Raw genomic sequence first — 25253 nt, 5'->3', positions numbered from 1 at the left:
ATAATTTCTGTTGGATGCATGTTCTTGTGGCTCACACCACTTTCCTTCTGCCTCTGCAGACCAGTCATGGGAGACATTAATCATTCAGCCTCCTGCCATGGTCTCATTTAAGGATATTTGCCTCAATTCCATCACCATGGCCAAACACCAACATTAACCGCTTACTAAAGACCAAGCACAGCAGCAAAGCCCATTATGTGTATTAATCCATTTAAGTCTCACAATAGTGCCACAGAACAGGTACTTTTTGTCTCTTTTTCACATGAGAAGACCAAGATTCAGAGGCATTAAGCAATTTGCCTGTGGCAAGGCTACAGGTGAGAGTCTATTACTAAATAAATCAAAGGACTACCACCTGTGCCAAGTACCACTGATCTCACTGATTGACCCTGCAGTAGATCTTATCAAGGGTCATCCAGACATATGCCACACTTGCCCAAAACTTGCAGTCTGGTGTACACACACACACACACACACACACACAAATCAGGACTGAGCCAATTGAAAGCCTTTCTCAGGAAATTGGACCTTGGAGATCTAGAGTAGAAGCAGTGGGTAAGAGCTGTGATACAGAGTCTTACTCAAAGTGTGGTCCACAGCACCAATTAATCATCTGAGAGCTTTTTAGAAATGTTAAATTCTCAGCCTCCTCCGTATACCTTCTGAATCAGAAACTGCATTTTAATAACACTCCCAGATGACTTTTAAACACTTGAGAAGGACTGATATAGAGACAGCATGGCCAAGAAGGTCCTGAGTAATTGGAAAGATCTGTGTATAATTACTAAGAAATACTGCCTTATCATGTAAAGCTTATCTCAGAAAGGAATAATAGTTTAATATCAGAAGATCTGTTAAGGGATGACCACATCCATGGACAAATAGAAAAAAAATTACAGTGACTATCTTGAAACATTAAAAGAAGTGGGGAGGGTATTAGTCTAAAATCTAAGGATTATTTGAACTACCCTAAGAAAATTAGGAATAGAAAAATACTACTAGAGATTGGATGTTTGTGTCCCTGTAACTCATGTTGAAACCTGATCCCCAAAGTGATGGTATTTGTAGATGGAGCTTTAAGTCATTAGTGCAGAGTCCTTCTGACTGAAATTACTATCTGTATAAAAGAGACCCCAAAAAAGAACCCCTTCCACCATATAAGATAGTGAAAAGACAGTTATGAACCAATAAGTGGGTCCTTGCCATACACGGGATCCACCTTGATCTTGGACTTCCCAGCCTCCAGAACTAAAATAAGCTTTCGTTGTTTATAAGCCACCCAGTCTGTAGTATTCTATTATAGCAGCTCAAAAAAACTAAGATACACTTTCTAGTCCAATAAAGGCTCAAAAAATCCACAATTATCAACCCTACTGAACTTTCTTTCATGTTCATAAGAGACTAAGGGTGCCCTCTATCACAGCTACTGCTCAATACAGTGTTGAAGGTCTTGGCCCACATGACAGGATGAGAAAAATCAGAATTATATGAATCAGAAGGAAAGAGTCAAAACTATCTTTCAGATGACAAAATAGTAAGTTTTCTGTATAAGTGACCTACAGAATGAACAAAATATCAGAATAAGAATATGGTAAAACTGATAGCTATAGATTAACTTATAAGAATCTTTATTGCTTCTTTATATCAGCCTAATCAACAATAGGTTATAATTTTAAAAAATAATTTTGCATAGTGGCACTGTGTGCTTTTGAAATCCTTTTAGATACATGCAGTTATGATTCATTCAAGTGTTGCAGAGTAGTGCATTTTATGAATATACTATTATTTATTTAGTAATTGAAACTGTGCTGTACCTTTTTTTTTTTTTTTTTTTTGGACTGGAGATTGAACCCAGGGATGCTTTGCTACTGAGCCACATGCCACATCCCCAGCCCTTTTTATTTTTTATTTTCAGGTAGGGTCTTACTAAATTGTTTAGGGCCTTGCTAAGTTGTGAGGCTGGCCTTAAACTTGCCATCCTCCTGCCTCAGCCTCCCCAGTCACTGGGATTACAGGCATATACCACCACACAAGCCCAAATTATTTTCAATGCATCTCATTGTACACATGTGTGACTATTTCTCCAGAGGGAGAATTACTAGGTCAAAGGATATGCATATTATCAGATATTACTAAATTGTTCCAGAAAGAAAATTTCAAATTCCCATAGTTTCAAAATTTTAAGTTCATAATCAAGTTTCAAAATTAAATGGTATAAAGCAGATCTAAACAGCCAGAGAAAGAACATTTATGAATAGGATGATAATATCAAAATTCTCTAAATTAATTTTCTCCAATCATTTCAAATTCAGTAAAATGTTTATGTCAATGTTAACTTCAGTTAAAAGAGCAGCATAATTTCTAAAAAAAAAAAAAAAGAAAAAGAAAGAAAGAAACTGGATTTTTGATTGTAAATCCAAACTGTAAATTTAGATAAAGGTTCACAAGAATCCACAAAATCAACCCTAGTGAACTTTCTTTCTGTTCATAAGAGACTAAGGGTGACTCTGTCACAACTACTGCTCAATATAGTGTTGGAGGTCTTGGCCCACATGACTGTTTGAGAAAATCAGAATTATATGGATTAGAAGGACAGAGTCAAAACTACTTTTCAGATGATAAAATAGTAAGTTGTAATCCAAACTGGGTTTACAATAAACTCTGTTAAGCAATTAGAAGCTATAATCTAACTATGCATAGCAATATGACTAGATCTTAAAATGGTAATGGGCTGTGAAAAAGCACAAGATACTGAACTAGTACTGTTATATATTTGAGGATTCCTATCTTTAGACAGAATGGTCCCACATTCAGAGCAAAGCAAGTGGAGCTGAGGGACAACCCGTCTGCTGCAGCTGTAGTTCATTACATCCCTCCCATGGTAATCACTGTTCCTGGGCTCTGCAGAGGTTCCCTATGGACCCCACCTTACATTAACCTTTCTGGTTTTCTGAGGCAGCTCAAGCGTGTGACTGCTCCTCACATAATCCAGCATTCTGGCAGTTCTTTCAAAACTCAGGGTTCTCATGTTCCTCAGAAATCAGCTACTCTTGTAAAAGTACTGGGAGCATCTTAGATTGTGCTGAGTATTCTGAAGAGGAGATAGAGGATTTTTTAAAATTTATTTATTTATTTATTTATATGAGGATGGTTTTATATCACAAATAGCAACACAGATATCCTGAGATTCTCTGGCTTAGGTGTAGGAAGGTGGGATATTAGTGCTCAATTTGAGAAATAGCTAGAACCAGAAAGGGTGTGGTGGTGAAGAAATTAGCAACCTTACCAGGGCTCTTAACTTGCTGTTCTGGTTTAGATATGAGGTGTCCCCCAAAAGTTCATGTATGAGGCAATGCAAGAATTTTCAGAGACAAATGACTGGGTGATGAGAGCCTTAACCTAATCAGTGAATTAATACACTGATATGGATTAACTGGGCAATAACTATAGGCAGGTAGATTGTAGCTAGAGGAGACAGGTCACTGGAGGTATGATTTGGGGGTTTATATTTGGTCCCTGGTGAGCAGAGCCGTCTTTCTGCTTCCACATTGACATGTCCTGAGTGTTTTCTTCCATCATGACCTTCTGCCATGATGTTCTGCCTCACCTTGGGCCCAGAGCTGTGGAGTCGTGCCGGAGTACAGCTGCAGCAAATAACCGGGGGGTGACGAATAACTTGGGTACGTTGATACAGCAGGAGTGGGAGCCGTTTATTGCAGGACAGGAGCAGTATTTATACATTCCACACAGCTTATCTAATTAGCATAAACTAGATACATCAGTCAACCAATAAGGAATCTCCACACTTAATGGCTTGCTTTTGTTACTTCTCAAACCACTCCCTCTGGCATTTTGCCAGGCACCATCCAGACTTGTTTACGAACTCTAACATTCCCCTGGCAAAATGCCAGGTGTTATTTTGACTTGTTTACAGACTCTAACAGAGTCGGCCATCTGCAGTCTGAGACCTCTGAAACCATGAGCCCCCAAATTAACTTTTCCTCTTCTAAGGTTTTCTTGTCAGGTCTTTTGGTCATATCAACACAAAACATTGACTAAAACACTTGCTTTGCAAAGTTCTTTTAATGTGTGATCTGTTTCAATGTCCACATAATAGTAAAAGGAATAATAAATATTTGGGAGGTTGGTTAGATCTGAACAAAAGTTTCATTTTATTAAACAATAGGGTCTGGTGATTGTCCCATTGTCAACAGGCAGGTTTTGAGTAGAAGAAGAGACAGGATCATGTCTTGATCACAGAATGATCAGACCCTCTGCACCTTTCCTCCCTCCCTTTACTTGTCAGCTTTCTATGACTGTAATGAGATAGTTGAGATAATTAACTTGGAGAAAAGGTTCATTCAGTTCATGATTCTGAAGGTTCAGTCCATGATTTAGTGACCCCATTGCTTTTGACTTCTGGCAAGGCAACACATCATGTGAGAGCTGTTGGTGGAGCAAAACCATTCATCTCATGAGCCAAGAAACAAAATGGAAGAGGGAGAGACCAGAGTCCCACAGTGCCCTCCCAGAGTACAGCCCTAGTGACCTAAAGGCATTCCACTAGTCCTCACCTCCTAAAGGCTCCATCACCTCCCAACAGTGCCATGCTGGGGATCAAGTCTTTAACACATAGGTCTTTGGGGAACACTCACTATCCAAACTATGGCACCTCCACCTCAGCTCCAAGTCCCCATAGACAGATTAGACACATGAAATACAAAAGTCTGTGGGCCACATACTTTACTAGAACCTTCTTTACAAGTCTAAAGAAATGACCCAAAGGGCTGTTGAGAAGTCTCCATAGAGGTGGAGACATCTCCTAGTGTGTATCAAAATAAAGTCAATGGTAAAAGCAAGCCCAACAAAACCCTTCCCATGATGATTATTTTGAACCTTTTAAATTTTTATTTACATCTGGCTGGATGCAGGGGTGCATGCCTGCAATCCCAGTGGCTGGGGAGGCTGAGTCAGGAGGACCCAAGTTTGAGGCCAACCTCAGCAACTTAGCAAGGCCTAAGCAACTTAGTGATACTCTGTCTCAAAATAAAACACAAAAATGGGGACTGGGGATGTGGCTCAGTGTTTAAGCACCCTTGGGTTCAATCCCTGGCACACACACATACACACACACACACAAAGTCTGTTCCCCCTCTCCTCCCAAAACCCACTGGCTCCCGGCTTTGCCACTTATGCACCCCTGGTTCTCCACTCCCAGGAGTACTGTCCGGGTGTAGGGTATCAGGTGAGGACGGGAGGAAACTGAAAGGCATAAGATAAATAAAATAAAAACAACTACTGTTCTAGAATCCAAGATCTCATCTTCACCTGCCTCACTGGCCAGCCAGGGACAGAAACAGATTTGGGTCCTAGGGCGCTGCTGTCTCTGCTATGTGGTGCTTCCTACTTCAAAGTCAAACAGGAACCTTTTTTCCAGACGGCAAAGAAAGGGTAGACTCTGCCTGAGAAAGAGGCGGTAAAGGTGAAGATGGGCACCTGGGTGTCTGCGTCTAGGAGGGTCACACGCCCCGCCTCATAGTCCAGGGTGACGTCTATGCAGTGAGGGATCTCGCTCAGCGGCAGGTCGGTTCCCGGGGAGGTGCTGGCCCAGCACTGCTGGTGCGAGATGATTACGGCCCAGACTCCCTCCTGGGTGCTCAGGCCCATCTCCCCCTTCCTCCTCACTTCCTCGGCAGCCACTCCCACCGTGCAGCCGCCTCCGTCGCTCAGCTGCACTTTCACTTGCCAGCGGTGGAGTCCGGAGCAGAAGCCTGGAGAGCCCAGCACCACCGGCAAACTATCGAAGCGTTGGGGGCTGTCGGCCAGGTTCCGCTTATTCCGCGTATACCTCACTGACTTTCTGTCTTCTGAGAGGACCAGGCTTGCATTGGCGGTCTGAGGATCCAGAGTGACGATCCCTAGAGGAAGGAGAGCGCAGACATCTATAGAACTGACAGCAACCAGGGCCCTGCTGCAACCTGACATTGGCCTGCTCCTCTGAATCTCAGTTTCTGCTTCTGTTCTGTAAAAACAGACAATGGCAACTTCTCTACCTAAATGCCAAGCAGTGCTTGCTTCCCAGAGAGTAGCGGCTTTGCCCGCAGCAGCAGCATAGCCTGGGATTTGTCAGACACATTATATTGGGCCCCATCCCAGACCAACTAAGACAGAACCTGTTTTAACAAGATCCCTAGATGTTTTTTTTCCCCCTCACATTAGAAAAATCACTGATATATTTCAGAATGACACAATGCTTGTGGAAATAATTTCTAAATTAAGCACCAACTTAAAAGTAAATGCTATAGCTAGACATGGTGGTACATGCCTGTGATCCCAGTAACTTGGGAGGCTGGGGCAGGAGGATCACAGGTTGGAGGCCAGCCTCAGCAATTTAGTGGGACCCTGTCTCACAATAAAAAAGCAGGGGGCTGAATATGTGGTTCAGTTGTAGATCACTCCTGGATTCAATCCCTAGAACTCTCCCCACCCACACACACACACAAAAGGAAATGCTTTCTTTTGAAAATTGTACAATATTGTTCAAACCTATGGAAAATCTAGCACAATACCAGGCAAAAATCAAGGACTTGTTAGCAATTTTGAATGAATAATATCTTTACAAGTAACTAATGTTAATTGAACATTTATTATGTACCAGGGATTATATTAGCTCTTTGAGTGTATATCAGCTCTTTAATCCTCACAGCTCCTTATGGGGTAGGCACTATTATAATTTCCATTTTATAGAATAAGTGTGGGATGAAGAGGCTTAATAATCTGCCCAGCACCCTAAAGCTAGCAAGAGCCAAAATAGAGAACCCAAGCAATCAGGATCCAGAATGCATGCATATAATTGCTCTGTTTGCTGCCCTGGATGAAAGGATAAGTGAAGAATGGCTCCCCAAACCCTTAGTTGTTTACCTGAATCTGTTTCCAGATGACTCACCAAGTTTTCTGAGGGAAGCAGAAATAGAAAGATCTGTAACTTAATGTTTCTTAAAGGCACTCCCAGGGCAAGTTGTCCTGGCTACAATATGAGGACAGGGACAATGTGAGGAAGGATCTGCGTTTGCTGTGGTCTAATAGAAGAGAAGTGGCCTCACATTCCTGGACTTCTAGTCCAGTGTCTGTCCTCAGGGAAAGGAGGAAATACTCTGGGAGATGACTTCCATGAATAGAGTGGGGTCACTATGGGAAGCTTGGGGGGGGGAAGACACTTGAGCCAGGTTTTAAAGGTAGGAAAAAAATGTAGATGAATGGAAGGCAGAAGGGCACCTAATAGGAGTGGGGGAAGCTTCAACCCCTTCCCCTTTACCTGAAAATTTCTTCATCATCTCCGGGAGGGCAAGTATTTTCCTGTGAAGGTCACGAATCTTCTTGATAAGGTCAGAAGAAATGGTCTCTGGACTCACAAAAGTCTTCATCTCACACCTGCAGACAAGTTGGTAATTGGTTAGGTCCGATTCTCAATAATTGGGTGATACTAACCAAACAGGACTACAATTAAACTAAAAACTGGTCCTACTGGCTGTGGTGAATAATTAGATGGAGTATAATTTCTCTACCTTTGATAGAAAGATACAGTTACTAATGCAAAAGGCCCTTCAGATAGACTTTACAGGAACTAATGGCTACCACTCCTTAAGAATTGGAGGGTTGGTCCTCTAAAAGACTATTTGGAACTGTCAGCCTCTAGAGGGCAGTGCTGTACAATTTGAAAAACAGCCTTAAATTTTATTATTTATTAAATTATTATTATTATTATTATTATTATTATTATTATTATTATACCAGGGATTGAACCCAGGGGCACTTAACCCCTGATCCACATACCCAGCCCTTTTATTTATTTATTTATTTTTAATTTGGAGACAGAGTCTCACCAAGTTGCTTAGGGCCTTGCGAAGTTGCTGAGGCTGGCTTTGAACTTGCAATCCTCCTGCCTTATTCTCCTAAGCCTTATTCTCCTGTGCCCCACCATGCCTGGCATGAATTATTCTAATTTGTGTGCTGATATTTAAAAAGTGAAAGGGCCTAGGAAGGAAGAATAAAGGAGATGGGGACCAGGGCTCAGTGGTAGAGCACTTGCCTAGCATGAACTGAGGCCCTGGGATCAATCCCCAGTACCTTTATTTAAAAATAAATAAAGGACATGAAAGAAAGTACATATTGACACATATTGCAGTAGAAAGTCCCTGATTCTGGTCCTAGTGCAGCCCTTATTTGTCACTGGCTGTGTGGCTTTGTTAGTCACTTGTTAGTCACTGGCTATATGACCTTGCACAAGCATTTTACCCCCTTGGGCCTCAGCTTCTGCATCGGACTGGAAGATCTCTAGTGACCTTTGTGGTCTCAGACTCTGACACTCTTTGAAAGCATATTTGGAGACATTTCCTGATTAATAGACACGTGGGATTATCCCTACCCCCACCCCCTCCATGAATGAGCACACAGCATATGACAAGTGTTCCCCATTCTGAGTCTTAATGAGGATTGCTAATGCACCCAGCAGAGAGGAAAGGAAGGAGCATGTATTTACAATGCCTTTCAGCACCTGGCAGCTGTCCCATTTGGGTAGCATTGGAAAACTCTGCGGGAAGCAGGAGAAATGGATCTGGGGAAATCTGGCTAGTCTTCCCAGGTTCCATGCCTGTCATAGTCTATGATGATACTTTCCCTTTGAGTATTACTAATAGTGTGGATTACATATGTTCCTAGATCAACTTAAAAACACAATTATTATTTATTACTCCATTTCTAGGAATAAAAATAGGTTCCCAATACTGGCCTATCAGTTTAAAACTAAACCTTTAGAATACAAAACTTCAGGGAGTTTGGACTTGGTGTGTGAGGGAGTGGCTCTTTTGTCAGTGCTTTTGCCTTTCTGGGTGACTATCCACAGGGAGGAGGTAGTAGCAGTGTCACGGGTATTCATGTGAAGGAGCTGGTGCCGGGGAGTATGCCCTACCTGTTCTGGTTGACTCTGACATCCTACAAAAGAGAGACAAGAACATGCACTTAGTTTCCATATATAATTCCTGTTAGGGATTCTGTACCTCCTTTCTTCCTTCAAATATCAGCTCAAAACTCTTTTCCCCCAGTGAGTTGTGTCTACTTATTACCTACTCATTAAACTGTCCTGTTACCTCATGTTTCCTTGCTAATGTGGACTCTGCAGCCAGTTCTTTTGTGATAATTTCTGTTTTAGTCTTAGAGGGTAAGTTCTGCCTCCAAAGATTAAGAGCTGGGGCTGGGGATGTGGCTCAAACGGTAGCGCGCTCGCCTGGCATGCGAGCGGCCCGGGTTCGATCCTCAGCACCACATACAAACAAAGACGTTGTGTTCACCGAAAACTGAAAAATAAATATTAAAAAAATTCTCTCTCTCTCTCTGTCTTAAAAAAAAAAAAATTAAGAGCTGGTAGAGAGCGGGGACCAGCCTTGGAGTTCTCAGCTGGACCTACAGAAGACAACATCATAATAACCATGACAGACTCCATTTAAGGAATTCTCTTTGTGGTCACGGCCCATGTGGAGTGTTTTACATGGATTCTTTCTTATAATGTTTGCAAAAACTCTACAAAGGAGTTGCTATTATTATTCCTGTGCATAAAAGAGGTTAAAGAGACTCCTCTAGTGTTACAACTAGAAGAGCCAACATTCAAACCCAGAGCTCTCTGAACTCTTAACAAGAGCTCTTAACAAGCTCTTAACAAGACCACAGTGTATGCTTTGGGCAAGTTGCTAGACTCTCTGGGCTAGAGGAACTAGACAAGCATTGGTCCCTCCCATTAGAGATAATCCTCACTTCCCTTTCTGCTTCTCTCCAGCACATTCCAGCTCACAACATAGTGCCCCTTCCCGTGGAATCCCTCTGCTCTCCCAAGAGGGGGTGGGGCGTCTCTCACTTGTAGAAGCTCACTTCCTGGCTGCTGACACTTTTCCTCCAGCTCCTTGACTTGGACTCCAAGCTGGGTGACCTCCTCAGAGACCTTAGTGATGTACTCATCCCTCTCCTTCCAGATCTGCTGCTCTAGCTCCCTCAGCCTGGCCAGCAGGAGATGCCGCTGGTCCTCCAGCTCCTGCTGCAGCCTCTCAAAAGTTGTTTCTACTTGTTGTTTTTTGTTTTCAATCTGAGTCTGTTAGGGAGAGAAAGATAGACATTGTCAGAAGGGGTTTACAGAGTTGACTTCCAGAAGAATTATTTTATTTTGGGTTCTCAGAGGCACTCAACCACTGAGCCACATCCTTAGCCCTATTTTGTATTTTATTTAGAAACAGAGTCTCACTGAGTTGCTTAGCACTTCACAGTTGCTAAGGCTGACTTTGAACCCCCGATCCTCCTGTCTCAGCAGCTTGAGCTACTGGGATTATAGGCGTGTGTCACCATGCCTTCCCAGAAGGATTACTGATGTACTTATTAAGAGGAATAGGGACTAAGGAGCTTGAAGACTCAGTCCTCCAAATAAAACTATGGTAAGTTGATAGGTCTCAGAGTAAATTTACCAGTGACAAGGGCTATGCAATTAGCTTGAGATTCAAATAATGATGCCACATTATGCTTTCAGAATCACATTAAGCTTTTCAAAGGGCCTTCCACATCTACAATACCATCTTAACTCCACTGTACTTTCTATAGAGTTAGGTGGAGACGATTATGGTAATTTCTTAGAGAGAAATTAAGGCAAAAGGAAACTGTGATTAGAATCAACACAGGTTGGTGAACAAGTATGTGACCCTGGTTTTAGCCGCTGAGGTCACCATCTACAGGGCATGCTTTGATGGGAGTCGAGATCTGGAGAGATCTTTCTGTCCTGATAGTCCATCTCCTTGGTCAAGGTACCAGCAATTCCACACTGTGGATTTCCTCCTGGCTAACTTTGTAGCATGGATAAAGAGGTGTGAGGGAGCCAGATAGAGCCCCCACCATTAGCCTACTGACCTCAGGGTCATTCTTGTGTCCGAACTAGAATCCAGACACTTACATACATCTTTGAACCCCAAGGCTCCCATCTGAAGGTAGTGTTTTCAAGCAGACACACTCCAGCCAAAGAGTAAAGGACTAGGAGTCAAAAGACTCTGGTTTTTGTCATTTCATCATGAACCTGGGCTTTGCCATGTAGCCTTGCAAGCATCACTTTTCTGGAACTTAGTTTTTCACCTTGTAAGAAATGGATAAAAATGGATCTTGGAGCCAGGTGCTGAGACGTGCCTGGAATCCCAGCAATTCATGAGGCTGAGGCAGGAGGATTGCAAATTCAAGACCAAAGGCAACTTAGTTCTCACTAAGTCAAAATAAAAAATATTCATATTTTTAAATATATGTTATATGTATATATATATTATACATATTCAATACATATTTTATATGAATATATATTCACCTATCTCAAAAAATATAAAGGTCTGGGGATGTAGCTCAGTGGTAGAGCACCTCTGGGTTCAATTCCAGTACCACACATTTATATGTAAAAAGGACCTTAGGTTAGAGGACATCAGAATCACTTCTAGCTCTGATGTTCTGAGATGTTCTGAGATCCCAAGTGACTTTGTGTGTGGCAGCAGAAAAGTGAATAAGAACAGTTTGCCAGGTTCTTTCCAGGCAGGCAACAGATACGAGACAACAGACTTCCCTAGTCAGTTAAGAAAAATCCCAGAGAAAATGGTGGCAAGTGGCTTGGCCTTTACCAGAAGTGCGTGGAGCTTCTGATCTTCTCGACACTTTATGTCTTCAATCTTGTCCTTTTCTGTGCTCAGAGCTTCCAGACGACTTTTGAGACGATCCTGTGGGAAGAAAGGGCAGAGAAAAGTGGCTCCGTTAATAATTCAACTCACAAATATAAATTTTCTCCCACATTCTGGGAACACTGCAGAGCGCCGAAGAATTTGAAGGTGACAAAGATCCAGTTCTTGTCCCTAAAAGGATCACTACTTAAGGCAGGAGTTTGTTGAGAGTGAGTAATATTAGATAGATAAATGCAGTAGTCAGGCATGCACACAGCGAGATGGGAACACAGAGGACAGACCTGCCTGTAGGGCAAAGGGAAGGCTTTAGAAAGCAGACCCCCCACCCCATTTCCTCAGCCACACCATCCTACCCAAACCGGCCAAGGGGAAGCCAAGCTTCTTACCCTGTAGGGTTGAATGGCCTCCTCGAGGAGGCCCACAGTGTGGGCCTGGTGGGAGGGACCCTCCCGGCAGAACACACAGAGGAACTCTGAATCATTCTTGCAGAAGAAGTAGATCTTCTCACCGTGCTCCTCGCAGTTCATCTTCCCCACAGGACCCAAAGGCACAGGGGCCAAGAGGGTCTCTGTCTGCTCCTCTTCCTCTTGGCAGAGCGTGCAGAGCAGGACCCTGCGGGAGGGCTGGGCCCCCATTTGGGCATGCGCAGGGAAGCAGAGGCTACAGAAGGTGTGTCCACAGGCGGCACTTACTGCATCCTGAAGGGGCCCTGCACAGGCAGGACAGGCAGCCCCCTCATGGACCAACTGCAGGGAGGAGGTGGAAGGCATCACGGTGCCTTCCCCAGCCTGTCCACACTGGCCTCAGCCACGTTCACGCAAATTTCCTTTACCTGAAATTGAGTCACTTTTAAATACGTCACCAAAGGAAAGGAACACAGAGCTGACAGAGGAAGGCAGGAATGTCCGCACGGAGAAGCCACCTGGCTCCACCTCTTGCACACCTAGGAACCCTTGGCCACCACCCATCAGCTAAATGGGTCCAAACTCCAGGGCATCTTGAACTACCTAGAGGTGGCCAGGTGAGCTAGATAGTTTTCCACTCCTCTGTTATCTTCTAGTTCCTGGATCGGGGAGAAGAGCTCCCCGTGAGGTCACGTCTGAAGTTTCCTGGAATCCCTTGACCATAGTGGGGTGGAGAGAATTGGGGAGGAGCCACTTCCTGTCAGATTGAGCAGGTGGGAGCCATAAACTCGCTGTGAAGTTTGCCTGTAGCGTCAAAGTCCAAGCTGGAATGGGAGGTGACCGACTTCCGGAGACTCTGGGGGACTCTGTTCAGACGTACAGGTCTTCTTGGAGGTTTCCCTCCTCTGCCTGTCTTTCTTCATCGTGCCTTATTTGCCATGCTGGTCTTCCCTATACTCCTAAATGCCCCACTTCTGTGGACCACCATCTCCAGTGGAGTTTGGTTAATCCTGGATTTCATTTTCATATTTTAACTGCAGGTGGGAAAAGATAAGAAACCATAATGCAAATTATGTGTTGATCAAAAAAAAAAAAAACATAGAAAACTCAATTAGTCAAAGAGATAAACAGATTCAACTATATTTATCTAGGGTTTACTATTTTCACATTATTAGGTCCATTCCTAATAACCACCCTTTGGGGCAGGTGTCATTACTTTCATTTTCAGAGAAGGAAATGTAAACAGAGAAGTAAAGTCACAGGCTGATAGCCACAGGCTGGGGACAATCCTAATCTCCAGGGTTCAAGTCTTGTGCTCTTCCTGCACTCCCAGCCAAGACAAAGATCAAGAAGCCAAAAATTGGGGGAGTGGGGAGTCTTTCTTTGCTCACCTGCATCTGCAGATAAATCAGGGTCCCTTCCATTCATGATCAGCCCGGCACCTCCTTGTTGCCCCCTTTTCCCTCCAGCTACTTTGTATATCACCCTTACCCTCCACTCCTATCAAGAGCACAGTCTTGGAGCTATATTGTCAAATATGTGAACTACGGGCCACACATATGGCTACTGACTATTGAAATATATATGTAAAATACATCTGAAATTCAAAGATTTAGCACAAAAAAAGCAATTAAAATATCTCATTAATAAAGTTTTATACAGCTGGGCATGGTGGTGTACACCTGTAATTCCAGTGCTCAGGAGGCTAAGGCAGGAGGATCAAAGTCAGCTTTAGCAACTTAGTGAGGCCCTAAGCAACTTAGAGACACCCTGTCTCTAAATAAAATATTTTTAAAAGAACTAGGGATGTGGCTCAGTGGTTAAGTGCCCTGGTTTCAATCCCTGGTACTACTATTACTACTACTACTAGTAGTACTACAATTAATAATAATAATAATAATAATGTTTCATACAGATTACATGCTGAACTCATAACATTTTGGAAATAGTGGGCCAAATAAAATATATTCTTAAAATTATTTTTTTCTGTTTACCTTTGAAAGGCTACTAGAACATTTTAAATTGCATACGTAAACACCAAAAAATCATCTTTAGGGGCTGGGGTTGTGGCTCAGTGGTAGAGTGCTTGCCTAGCATTCACAGGGCACTGGGTTCGATTCTCAGCACCACATAAATGTAAAATAAAGATATTGTGTCCACCTAAAACTTAAGAATAAATATTTTTTAAAAATCATCTTTAATTTTAGTAAATAAATAAAGAAATTTCATATGTGGCTTGCACTGTATTTTTATTGGACAGTATTACTCAGAAGACACACAGCTCTACCTGCAAATCATGGTCACTTCCTACTTGTTGACCTAGGGCAAGCTGAGGGAACCTGGCTAAGCCTCGGCTTTCTGCTTTACAAAGCAGAAAGCCTAATAGCACCAGTGTTACAGAGCAGATAGGTGGAATAAATAAAATGATGTGTTTAAAGTGCTTTTATCAGTATAAGGTGTGTAGTCATCATAAAGAAATGCTAGCCATGACTATTTTTCTTTCTCCTCCCCCATGCAGGGTATATTTTGAACTCATTTGAAACCTCTGGAAGCCAGTTGGGACATCACCAAATACACCCCAGCACAGGACCTTATCTGAGTCCCCACACTCTCCTCCCCGCTGACTGGCAGGCCCTGGGATGGCTGATACCTCCAATCTCCCTGGAGACAGCTGGTCACATTGCAGGGAGGCAGGAGTGGCATCATCACTCTGGGACCCAGTCTCCCTCTTGTCCCCAAAAGAAGACTGATCTCTTCCCATAGCTGACAGCTGAGATGCCAACACACTCCTCCACTGTGACGGTCTCTGGATGGACAGAAAGCAACAGCAAGCCCCAGGCCAGGATCATTGGTCCAGACAGTAACTGAGGCCATCTCTGGAATGCTGTGAGCCCCTCTGCCTCTTCTCCTCCCCTCCTCTGCCTTTTCTCCATTTCTGCTATTGGCAGGTGTGTGTCTGTTCCCAAGAGAGCAGGAAAACGGAACCCTGGCACCAGAGATGCAAGTGGGTGCCTTGTCTGAGTGTGTGTGACTATGTTTGTGTCCGTTGTGTGCACATGTGAGTGTGTGAGTGTGTGTTCTGTGCCCTTGCTGCTCTCCCAATCCTTCCACCTTAATCAAGCAGAGAGAGTGACCTTGAGGAGTCCACAGGGCCAGCAGAACCAGCATGGCCTCAGCTGCCTCTGTGACCAACCTGGTAGATGAGGTCAACTGCCCCATCTGCCAAGGCACTCTGAGGGAACCTGTCACCATCGACTGTGGCCATAACTTCTGCAGGGGCTGCCTCACTCGCTATTGTGAGATACCAGGTTCAGAATCCGAGGAGTCCCTCACCTGTCCGCTCTGCAAAGAGCCTTTCCGTCCGGGGAGTTTCCGGCCTAACTGGCAGCTGGCCAATGTGGTGGAAAACATCGAGCGCCTCAAGCTGGTAGCCATGCTGGGCCCAGAGGAGGAGGACGTCTGCCGGGAGCACGGGGAGAAGGTCTATTTCTTCTGCGAGGATGATGAGGCGCAGTTGTGTGTGGTGTGTCGCGAAGCCGGGGAGCACAGGGTTCACACTGTGCGCTTCTTGGAGGATGCTGCAGGTCCCTACCGGGTAGGAAGGGGGACCTGGGCTCCCCAGAGTGGGATCAAGTTGCACTGGACCAAGAGAAACAGAGCAGAGTTGTAGATTATTTGGACCATCCTGAATCCAAATTCTTTCTCTCTACTTATATGGTCACCCAGGCAGTAAAACTAGGCACAGAAAATCACAGGTTTATCATTTAAAGGGTGTCTTAGATTGTTTACTTGTGGCCCACAGACAACAGGACCTCAGTAAGTGCTTATTGAATGAATGAGTGACCAAAACGTGTATGTGTGTGTGTGTGTATTAGGCTTGTATTTGAGGAAACAATCACACACTGTGTAATTGTACCATTGTTCCCCATGTTCACAAGGGGGAACAGTCTTTTGGGTGTGGATCTGAGTGTGTATTCAAGTGTGTAAGTGTAACATTTTATGTTTTTTGAATAAATTTATATATATATAGATAGATAGATAGATAGATAGTTTGGATAGAATATGTAGTAGATAAATAATTTTATCTCTTAATTGGATATGTGCCAGTTTTCGTTGTTCATATATTGTTTTACTACAAGTGAGAGTATGTGTGGATGTCTTAATTAGTTAATTAGCTCTTGATGGTGAGAATCTATATGTATTTTTGAATATGCATATGTGGGCTTTTATATGTATGTACCTGTTCCTAATTCCATCCTAGAACAAACAGTTTTAAAACAATTCATCAATTATTTTTGCATTTCCAAGTTTTTTCTCCCTTATGGAATCATACCTAAGATAATTGATTCTATAAAAGAGAGCATTGTTATTTGTACAAGTTCCTTCTGGATATGTCAGAAAGCTGGAACAATTTCAGTGATATTAAGCTTGAAGTATATCAGGACAGATTCTAGATACCACCTACTAAGCTAGGCATGGTGGCACATGCCTGTAACCCCAGTGACTGGGAGGCTGAGGCAGGAAGACTACAAGTTAAAGACCAGTCTAGGCAACTTATCAAGAAACTCTGTCTCAAATAAAAAATAAAAAGATCTGGGAGTGGCTGGGAGGGTATCTCAGTGGCAGACTGCCCCAGGATTCAATCCTCAGTACAGGGGAAGGAGGAGAGAGAGAGAGGGAGAGAGAAAGACCACTTCCCAGATGCAAAAGAAAGTGGATGTTTAACCAGAAGAAAGGGCAAAAGCAAGTCACAGACTTTAATGGCACAGGAGGAAGGGGAAGGCCCAGATTAAAACTCTTGAAACACAGTGTAAGAGGGAAAAGACCCAAAGAGTGTGAGCTGTCAAGGTGCTGAAGACTCAGGGCTTGTCTACCATTCCCAGAGACAGAGGGTTGGATAAGATGACACCCCTTTAATAAATCTTTTTTTTTTTTTTCATCTTAGCATTTTATGCTCCTTCTCCCTCAGGAACAAATACAGAAGTGTCTTAGAAATCTAAGAAAGGAGAGAGAGGAGATTCAAGAAATCCAATCAAGAGAAAATAAAAGGATACAAGTCCTCCTGGTAAGTGATTACCCTTCCCCAGGTCCCTCCTATTCCTCAGTGTCCAGGGTCTCCCTGAAAACAAGCAAGACAGCATAGGGCTTTAAAGTCATCCTGTGTCTGAAATCCTGGCAGTGACACTTCACTATATGAGCTCAAGCAACTCTTTAACTTCAGTTGACTTATCTATTAAATAGAGATAAAAAGTCATTACCACCTCAATGAATTGCTGCAAGGATAAATGAGATCCTGCCTGTAAAGTAGCTTGGTAGTATGCACACAGTGTGTACTTCCTATAAGACAGGAGGTCAGGTGTCCCCTCTACCTCCTCTGAGCCCTACCCCTTTTAGAAGCTCCTGCAGATGGTGGCTGAGGCAGTGCTGTACTGTCCAGTTCCCAGAACAGGATGGCAGGTGGAAAGAAAACCATGCCACAACTCCAGATCTCTCTGGGGAGATGGCAGGGATGCTGAGGGCTATGATTGTACCACCAAACCTTGGAGGACATGGACCTGGGCTAAGAGGGAGATAGGACCAAGTAAGGAAAAAGAAGAAAACAGATGAGGACTAAGGAGAGGAGATGATGGGGGAGGTGTTCTCCTTGGCTCTTATCCTGCCTTCTCAGACTCAGGTGGCCACCAAGAGACAACAGGTGATTTCCGAGTTTGCACATCTGAGCCAGTTCCTGGAGGAACAGCAGAGTATACTCTTAGAGCAACTGGAGAGGCTAGATGGTGACATCTTGAAGCAACAGGAAGAGTTTGATTCCCTGGTTGCTGGGGAGATCTGCCGGTTTAGTGCCCTGATTGAAGAGCTGGAGGAGAAGAGCGAGAGGCCAGCAAAGGAGCTCCTGACGGTGAGGCCTGGGCCTGCCCACTGTGCTCTCTGTGATCACCATCTTTACCTTGTCTACGCCAGGCTACCTTCACTCAGGCATCTCTACATCCCAGATGGGAAACAGGTCACAGGACTATAGATCCTGATTTTAGGCTGTGCTTTCCCAAATGCTCCCTGGACACTGTGCTCCCTGGTCTCCATCTCTCCATCCTATCATCTCTCAAATCTCACAGGGCTTCTGTGAGGTGAGAAAGTAGAAATGGCACTTCAAAAAGTGCCAAATATTATGCAAACAAGTGTCAGGTGTTACTTCCAATGCAAGTAAGCTTTATAACCTGAATGCCTCTTCCATCTGCCAGAAAATTCTTACTGGTTTATTTATTTCACTTTCTCAAACTGGAGGAGGGATATTGGGGACCCAACAAGGAATCATAAAGGCAGCATGATTTAGGAGGGTGCACTAGGGACTAAGAAATAGGAGACCTGGGAATGAGATTCATTCCCCTTTGCCTCTAACTAGCAGGGACCAGTCACCTCACCACCCGAGTCTACACAATACAGAGGTTGGGCTCTGATCCTCAAAGCCTGTGAATCCTAATGTTCTGGAACTCTATGAATCTGGCGTCCTTTTTCTGTATAGGTCTAGAAAACGGTATTTTGTCTTTTGTAGACCTAAGAAAAGTAGTAGAGAAAAACTGGACTAAATCCTTCTCCCCCCCCCCCTCCCATCCCCTCTGCCTTTCTCTTTCCCCTAGGATATCAGAAGCACTCTAATAAGGTAAGCAATGCAATTTCTCTTTTCTTTTCCACATAAATACACATATATAGCTGGGCGTAGTGGTGCACCCTGTAAACCCAGCAACTCAGGAGTCTGAGGCAGGAGGATTGAAAATCTGAGGTCAGCCTGGGCAACTTAGAAACACCCTGTCCCGAAATAAAAAAATAATAGAGCACTTGCCTGGCATGTGTGTGGCCCTCTGTTCAATACCCAGCACTGCAAATAAATAAATATTGAAAAGGACTGGAAATATAGCTCAGGGGTAGAGCACTCCTGGGTTAAGTCCTTGGTGCCATAAATAAATAATAAATATGTGCACCACATACCTAGTTATTGCCATACACAGATACAACATCCTCACATTAAGGACATTCAAACGTAAGCTTCCACATGCCAAAATATATTCGCACTTATAGCTGTAGATGCACACCCTCAGATAGCAGTGTCGTCTGCCCTAAAGGAAGTATGTCTGTGAAAACTGGTGTCTCCAAGCCATGTTAGAAGATGCCCACCTGACTCTGGAGGTGTTCATTAAGGAATATAATTCCCAGACCCTGTCGTTTCTGTGCCCCTAGATGTGAAACCAGAAAGTGCCGGAAACCAGAGGCTGTGTCCCCTGAGCTGGGCCAGAGGATTCGGAACTTCCCCCAACAAGCCCTCCCACTGCAGAAGGAGATGAAGATGTTCCTGGGTAAGTGGACCCCAGGCCCCCACAGAGGTGGTCATGAAGACTGGGTTTGGAATAGGTCTCCATGCTCCATTGCCAAGTGGTTGTGAATTTGGCGAGGTTTATTCCCTTTCAGTGCCTTTATTTTCTTGTTTGCAGATTTTTAATAAAATCTGCCTCTCAGGATGATGTGACAATTAAGAGAGGTAACAAAGGTAAAGATTTCTGGGGAAACAAATCAACTGATTTGAAAAAATAGACAAAACTAATCAGTTGGCATTAAATAATATAAAAGAGAATGATTGCCAAGCATCTATCATTCTCAGTCATTTAAAAATCCACAGCGGCATTTGTAATAAGTTTTAGATGATGGATGTTGTTAGTTTTTCATAACCTGTGACAGTAGTTATCTTTACCCTGTGGGAGCTGACTCATCCATCCCTCCCTTTCGCTTTCCTTCTGTTAGAGTGGCTCCCAGAGCTGGGCTGCCACTGTGGCAACTGTGCTCCACCCTTTTCTGGAACATGGAGTGTTGGTGGGAAAGAGTGAGGAAAGCTTGAGAGTCCAGAAGGAAATAAAACAGATAGCACCCCTGCAACTATGACATCATAATGATGACCCATCCACAAAAACATCATCCTGGAAGAATTTTCCCTATAAATCTACTTCCCACAAATATTCCCATTCGCCTGACAGTAAAGGAAATTTTACTCTAATCAAAGGCTGACCTTTCACTATTCCAAAAATTATTTCTAAGCAGGATAGAAAATAAATCTAGCTACTTATCTAGCAGATGTTTCTTGAGCATTTATTATGTGCTGAACTGTGGATACAGAGGTAAGCAAGGCAATATGGCCGCTGCCCACTCAGACCTAGGGCAGTGGTTCTCAAAGGGGGGCTCCTGGTCAACAGCAACAGTATCAGTATCCCCTTGGGAACTTGTTAAAAATGCAATTTTTGAAGCCCACTCCAGAGCACAGGAATGTGAATCAGGTGTGTGTTAGCAAGTACTCGAGTAATTCCAATGCAAGTTCACGTTTAGAACCGCTGACCTAGAGGATTCTAACTTCTATTCTTCTCCTTGTCCCTTCCCTCTTCTGGACCTGTTCCCTTATCACTGGGTGTTCTCTGGTTTCAAAAATAATGAAATCTCATCTTGTTTTATTTCCTCTTTACAGAAAAACTCTGCTTTGAGTTGGACTATGAGCCAGGTAAGCAGCCTACATCAGGATGGCGATCCTAAAAAGGAGAAACAATCTTGCAGGGCTCTACACTGAGCACTACAATAATCATATATATGTATAATCACACACATCATATACACACACATGCATATGTATTCACATATATTTGTGTGTATACACATAGAGAGTCACCCCTGCATACCCATGGGTTCCATATCCATTGATTCAGCCAACCTCAGATAGAAATATTCAGAAAATCTGTTTGTACTAAATATGGCCAGACTTTTTTCTTGTCATTGTTCCCTAAACAATACAGTATACCATATTTACATAGCATTTACATCTTTGTATGTATTATAAGTAATCTAGAGATGATTTAAAGCATATAAGAATATATGTGTATGTAAACACTATACCATTCTATATAAGGAATTTAAGCATCTGAAGATTTTGGTCTTCATGGGGTTCCTAGAACCAGTCCCCTACAGACATCAAGAGATGATATATATAAGAAAGGACAGGTGCACATACATTCCTCATGAAGTTTCACATTCTGATCTGCACATGTTGAGTGGATAGAAAGATTAAATTGGAATGGGATAAGGCCTATCAGAGAAGCCTTTTTGCATGAGAGGAACTTTGGTCTGGGTTTATAATCACATTCTCAAAGAGCTGCTCCCTCTCAGGTGTCATTTCATTAATGACAGTTTGAAGGAGGGCAGCATTATTTCCCATCTATCAGCTAAAGACACTGTCCTTTGGAGGAGGAGTCATAGAGTTGTTGGGATAGCTCCCTAACCCATGGATAGATCTGAATTTATGGGTTTTCCTCAATGTATGGATACTAAAAGTAAAAATTTGAAGGGTTCTGCCAAAGTTTTTGCTGTTAAAAAGTGGTCATCAGAGTCTGGCAGTTTGGAGTGACTGAAGCAGGGTGAATAACCCAAGGCTGTCTGAGTCAAGGCTGACTCAGATAGCCTGCTGGTAGCACAAGTGTGCAAAGGAGTCACCAAGCCTGGAGAGAGAGCAAGGGAGAAATCCTGAAGTTGGGCCCCAGGGGAGAAAAGTCTCTGCCTCTGAGAAGGAGATGGGGGAGGGGCAGCTGTGTGTACCAGCAGGAGGGAGGTCCAGCTGGCAGGTACTTCTTGCAGCCCAGCAGGACAGAAACCGAATAAGGGCTGTAGCCCCTCTGAGGTTCCTTAGAGGAACCCCCTGGGCACCGTGTTGAGATGCAGAGTCTGAGAGTCTGAATTACAACAAGTTCCCAGGTGATGCGCATGCTGAGGGTCCTTGCAGGTGCCATAACATTAGAAAGCGGGTGCAAAGAAGAGTTTTAGGCTGTCCTTGAAGGTCATAGCATGTTTTCTGACATCTTTGTCTCTTTGGGTTTTTCCCATAGCTCACATCTCTCTAGACCCCCAGACTTCCCACCCCAAGCTCCTCTTGTCTGAGGACCACCAACGGGCTCAGTTCTCCTACAAATGGCAGAATTCACCAGAAAGCCCCCAGCGTTTTGACCGGGCCACCTGTGTCCTAGCCCACAGTGGCTTCACAGGCGGGAGACACACATGGGTGGTGAGCGTGGACTTGGCCCACGGGGGCAGCTGCACTGTGGGTGTGGTGAGTGAGGATGTTCGGCGTAAGGGGGAGCTGCGGCTGCGCCCAGAGGAGGGTGTGTGGGCTCTGAGGCTGGCCTGGGGCTTTGTCTCTGCTTTGGCCTCCTTCCCCGCAAGACTGGCCCTGGAGGAGCAGCTCCGGCAGGTGCGGGTATCTCTTGACTACGAGGTGGGCTGGGTGACCTTTGCCAATGCTGTCACTCATGAGCACATCTACACCTTCACTGCCTCCTTCACTGGGAAGGTCTTTCCCTTCTTTGGGCTCTGGGGCCGAGGGTCCAGTTTCTCTCTGAGCTATTGAGAGGGTGAAATTACCCTCCTCCAAATACAAGACTCAAATCAAGTATCATGTGAACTTGATCTCTGGCTGAGTCATTTGGAAGACTTGGAATAGAAATGGCTTCTTTAGATATGATGGTAAGGGCCAAGATGAGATGAACTTTAATCCACTGATCAAGGTTTTCCCCAAGTGACCAGTGGATGGTCAGGGTATCTGGGAACTCCATTGCTGCAAACTCTCCTCACCACCATCAGTCACAGAAGAGCTATATACAGAAAGAGCACTGGATTTGGAGCCAGAAGACCTGAGTTCAAGACCAAGCTTAGTAACCAACCAATTGTATGAGTTCAAGCAGGACCCCCAGCTCTCTTCATCTTGTCTTCTTAACAAAAAATGTTAGAGTTCATTTATTCATATTCTCAAGGAACATTTATTGTGGGCTAACTATGAACCAAAAAGTGTAGGCAGCCACTGGCGATTTGAAATAAAAATTTTTAAAAAAGGGCTGAGGATGTGGCTCAAGCAGTAGCGCACTCGCCTGGCATGCATGCGGCCCAGGTTCGATCCCCAGCACCACATACAAACAAAGATGTTGTGTCCGCCGAAAAACTAAAAAATAAATATTAAAGAATTCTCTCTCTCTCGCTAAAAAAAAAAAAAAAAAAAAAACCAACTCATCCTGTATCTGAAGGAGCTCTGGGAAGACACAGAGACGTAAAGACTATATTTTGGCACACTATGGTGGCTTCTGTGACAGGGGTTCAACTTGGGTATTATGGAAGCCCAGAGGAGAGGGTGAGTCAGGGATAGCTTTCTGAAAGAGGTGGGTCTGAAGGAGGCATGTGTTAAGTGAGGAATGGAGGGGAGGAAGCACCTTAGGAAATGGGGACAGCGGAGAACTGGGTAGATGGGCTGTGACTCAGGGGGCACTAGGTCATCTCCATAACCTCATGAGCAGACATGCATCATCCCAACCCAACACCACTCACTGTCCCTCCTCCTCGTGGTGTCACTTTGGCTGAGACGAAGGTATACGGCCTTAGGAAAAAGATGACAGGGGAGGCTTAACCATAAACCATAACCCAAAGACCACATTCAACCTCTGGGGGGAAACCATCCTCCTGATCAAGGTGAGGTCAAGAAATAAGGTGATGGAAGAAAAGGTCGGGGGATGAACTGGAGGACCTTTGCCCCTTAGCCTAAAGAGTTGAGGCTGCTCTAGGAACACACAAAAGGCTACATATGAAAAATGGTGTGAAAAAGGGGAGATTAGGGATATGGAGATGAGCAGATTTGGAGTACAGAGGCCTGTGGGAGACTGGAAGCCTGGTGGTAATGGAGGGACTGTGGTCATGCTGGGTCTGGGAAGTCTAGAATTGCCCCTGTACTGATTCCAGGACAGATATGGCTGCCTAGAATTTGGAAAATGATATCTGTCATCCCTATGCATTATGAAAATATTTTTTTAACTGTACTGAGTGATGGTCCTTTATTTTCTAATTCTTGATGTTGTATTTTATTCTGCTTACACATGCCCCTTACTCTGACAGTCTGTTTAACATTTGTTTACCCTGCCCTTACATAAACTTCAATTCCTCATGTCTTCCTACTTGGTCCTCCATGAGAAGGTGCACCACTCAGGGTGCTACCTCAAAGGCAGAGGGCACCATAGAGTTAGGTCCAGGCTTAAAATTCCCCTGAGAATTCTGTTGTTCAACCTCGGAGGAGTAGGTAGGAAAGTCATGGTGATCAGGAGCCAGGTATTCAAGGGGGGTTGAATGGCTTCTCCTGAGTGTTGTATATTCTCAAATGTTGTATATTCCCCAAATAATGACACACACAGTATCTATATAATGATAAAACATATCACACCCCCAAACCTGGGATTCCACTAGAATGTAGGATTATATATTTTTTGTTTGCTTCTATTGGTTATTCCTGGGTCTTTAAAAATGAATGAAATGTTAGATGAAGCCAGGTGCAGTGGTGAACACCTGTAATCCCAAGGACTTGGGAGGCTGAGCCAGGAGGATCCCAAGTTGAAAGCCAGCCTCAGCAACTCAGTGAGACCCCGTCTCTAAATAAAATTTTAAAAAGGTCTGGGGAAGTGGCTCAGTGGTTAAGCACCCCTGGGTTCAATCCCTGGCACCAAAAAAAAAAAAAACAGACGATGAGCCTACTTAAATATGTGTATGAAGGTCTAGGCCAGCCAGAGGGCTTCACAATTATGTTACTTAATCTTGGTAACTCTGTGAGTTACCCATTTTGAAGCTAAGAAACCAAGGCCTAGTGAGTTGGTTATTTCTCAGCAAGAGATCTTAACTACTAGGCTTTACAGCCTTGTTCAAAAGCAGATGCCTGGGGAACCTGGTTAATATGTTAATACTGGCTATGCTCCACACAGGCAATTTGGATTCAGAAAAAAAAAAAAAGGCTTATATTTCTTAAACTGGGGAATAAAACTGCTGGTGAGTGAAAATACTCATACTGACCTGCTCCTCCTTTAAGGTAATTACTTACTTGAAATTTATTTACTTTTGGAGGAAGTAGATAAATCCCAAAACAGTGACCTTACAATAAAGCACCCCAATGAACTTCCATGCTCTGCTTGCAGAAATCAGACTCTGGGTTCCCTCCCCAGGAAGTAAGTGCTAAAGTCTAGAGACCCATACTCTAGTGTCACACACTGTGACATCCGCA

At 43.9% G+C, this 25253-nt stretch overlaps 2 protein-coding genes across 3 annotated transcripts; one reads left to right on the top strand and one right to left on the bottom strand.

Annotated features, from left to right (window-relative positions):
• Positions 1–5219: 5219 nt before the first annotated feature.
• Positions 5220–12514, bottom strand: Trim15 (tripartite motif containing 15). The gene is made up of 7 exons (XM_046448552.2): positions 12131–12514; positions 11688–11783; positions 9908–10138; positions 8969–8991; positions 7316–7431; positions 6922–6954; positions 5220–5918 (listed from the first exon to the last, which is right to left on the bottom strand). The coding sequence occupies exons 1-7, from the start codon at positions 12512–12514 to the stop codon at positions 5404–5406; spliced, it is 1398 nt and encodes a 465-aa protein (XP_046304508.1). The 3' UTR covers positions 5220–5403.
• A 2268-nt stretch (positions 12515–14782) lies between these two features.
• Positions 14783–22913, top strand: Trim10 (tripartite motif containing 10). 2 transcript variants are annotated; one of them, XM_046448490.2, is made up of 7 exons: positions 14783–15743; positions 17094–17213; positions 17817–18047; positions 18784–18806; positions 19382–19497; positions 20652–20684; positions 22057–22913. In XM_046448490.2, exons 1-7 carry the CDS (start codon positions 15315–15317, stop codon positions 22572–22574), a joined length of 1470 nt encoding a protein of 489 aa, XP_046304446.1. In that variant the 5' UTR covers positions 14783–15314; the 3' UTR covers positions 22575–22913. The 2 variants fall into 2 exon arrangements, with proteins under 2 accessions (XP_046304446.1, XP_046304447.1); XM_046448491.2 differs by having other exon boundaries at positions 14785–15743; positions 17118–17213.
• Positions 22914–25253: the final 2340 nt, after the last annotated feature.

Source organism: Marmota monax, unplaced genomic scaffold (genome assembly GCF_021218885.2).
Source record: "Marmota monax isolate L192 unplaced genomic scaffold, Marmota_monax_Labrador192_F-V1.1 WCK01_AAM20220418_F8-fsc00393, whole genome shotgun sequence".
Lineage (NCBI taxonomy): Eukaryota > Metazoa > Chordata > Mammalia > Rodentia > Sciuridae > Marmota > Marmota monax.
The sequence above is the reverse complement of the archived record's forward strand: the minus strand, read 5'-3'. Positions and strand labels throughout refer to the sequence as shown.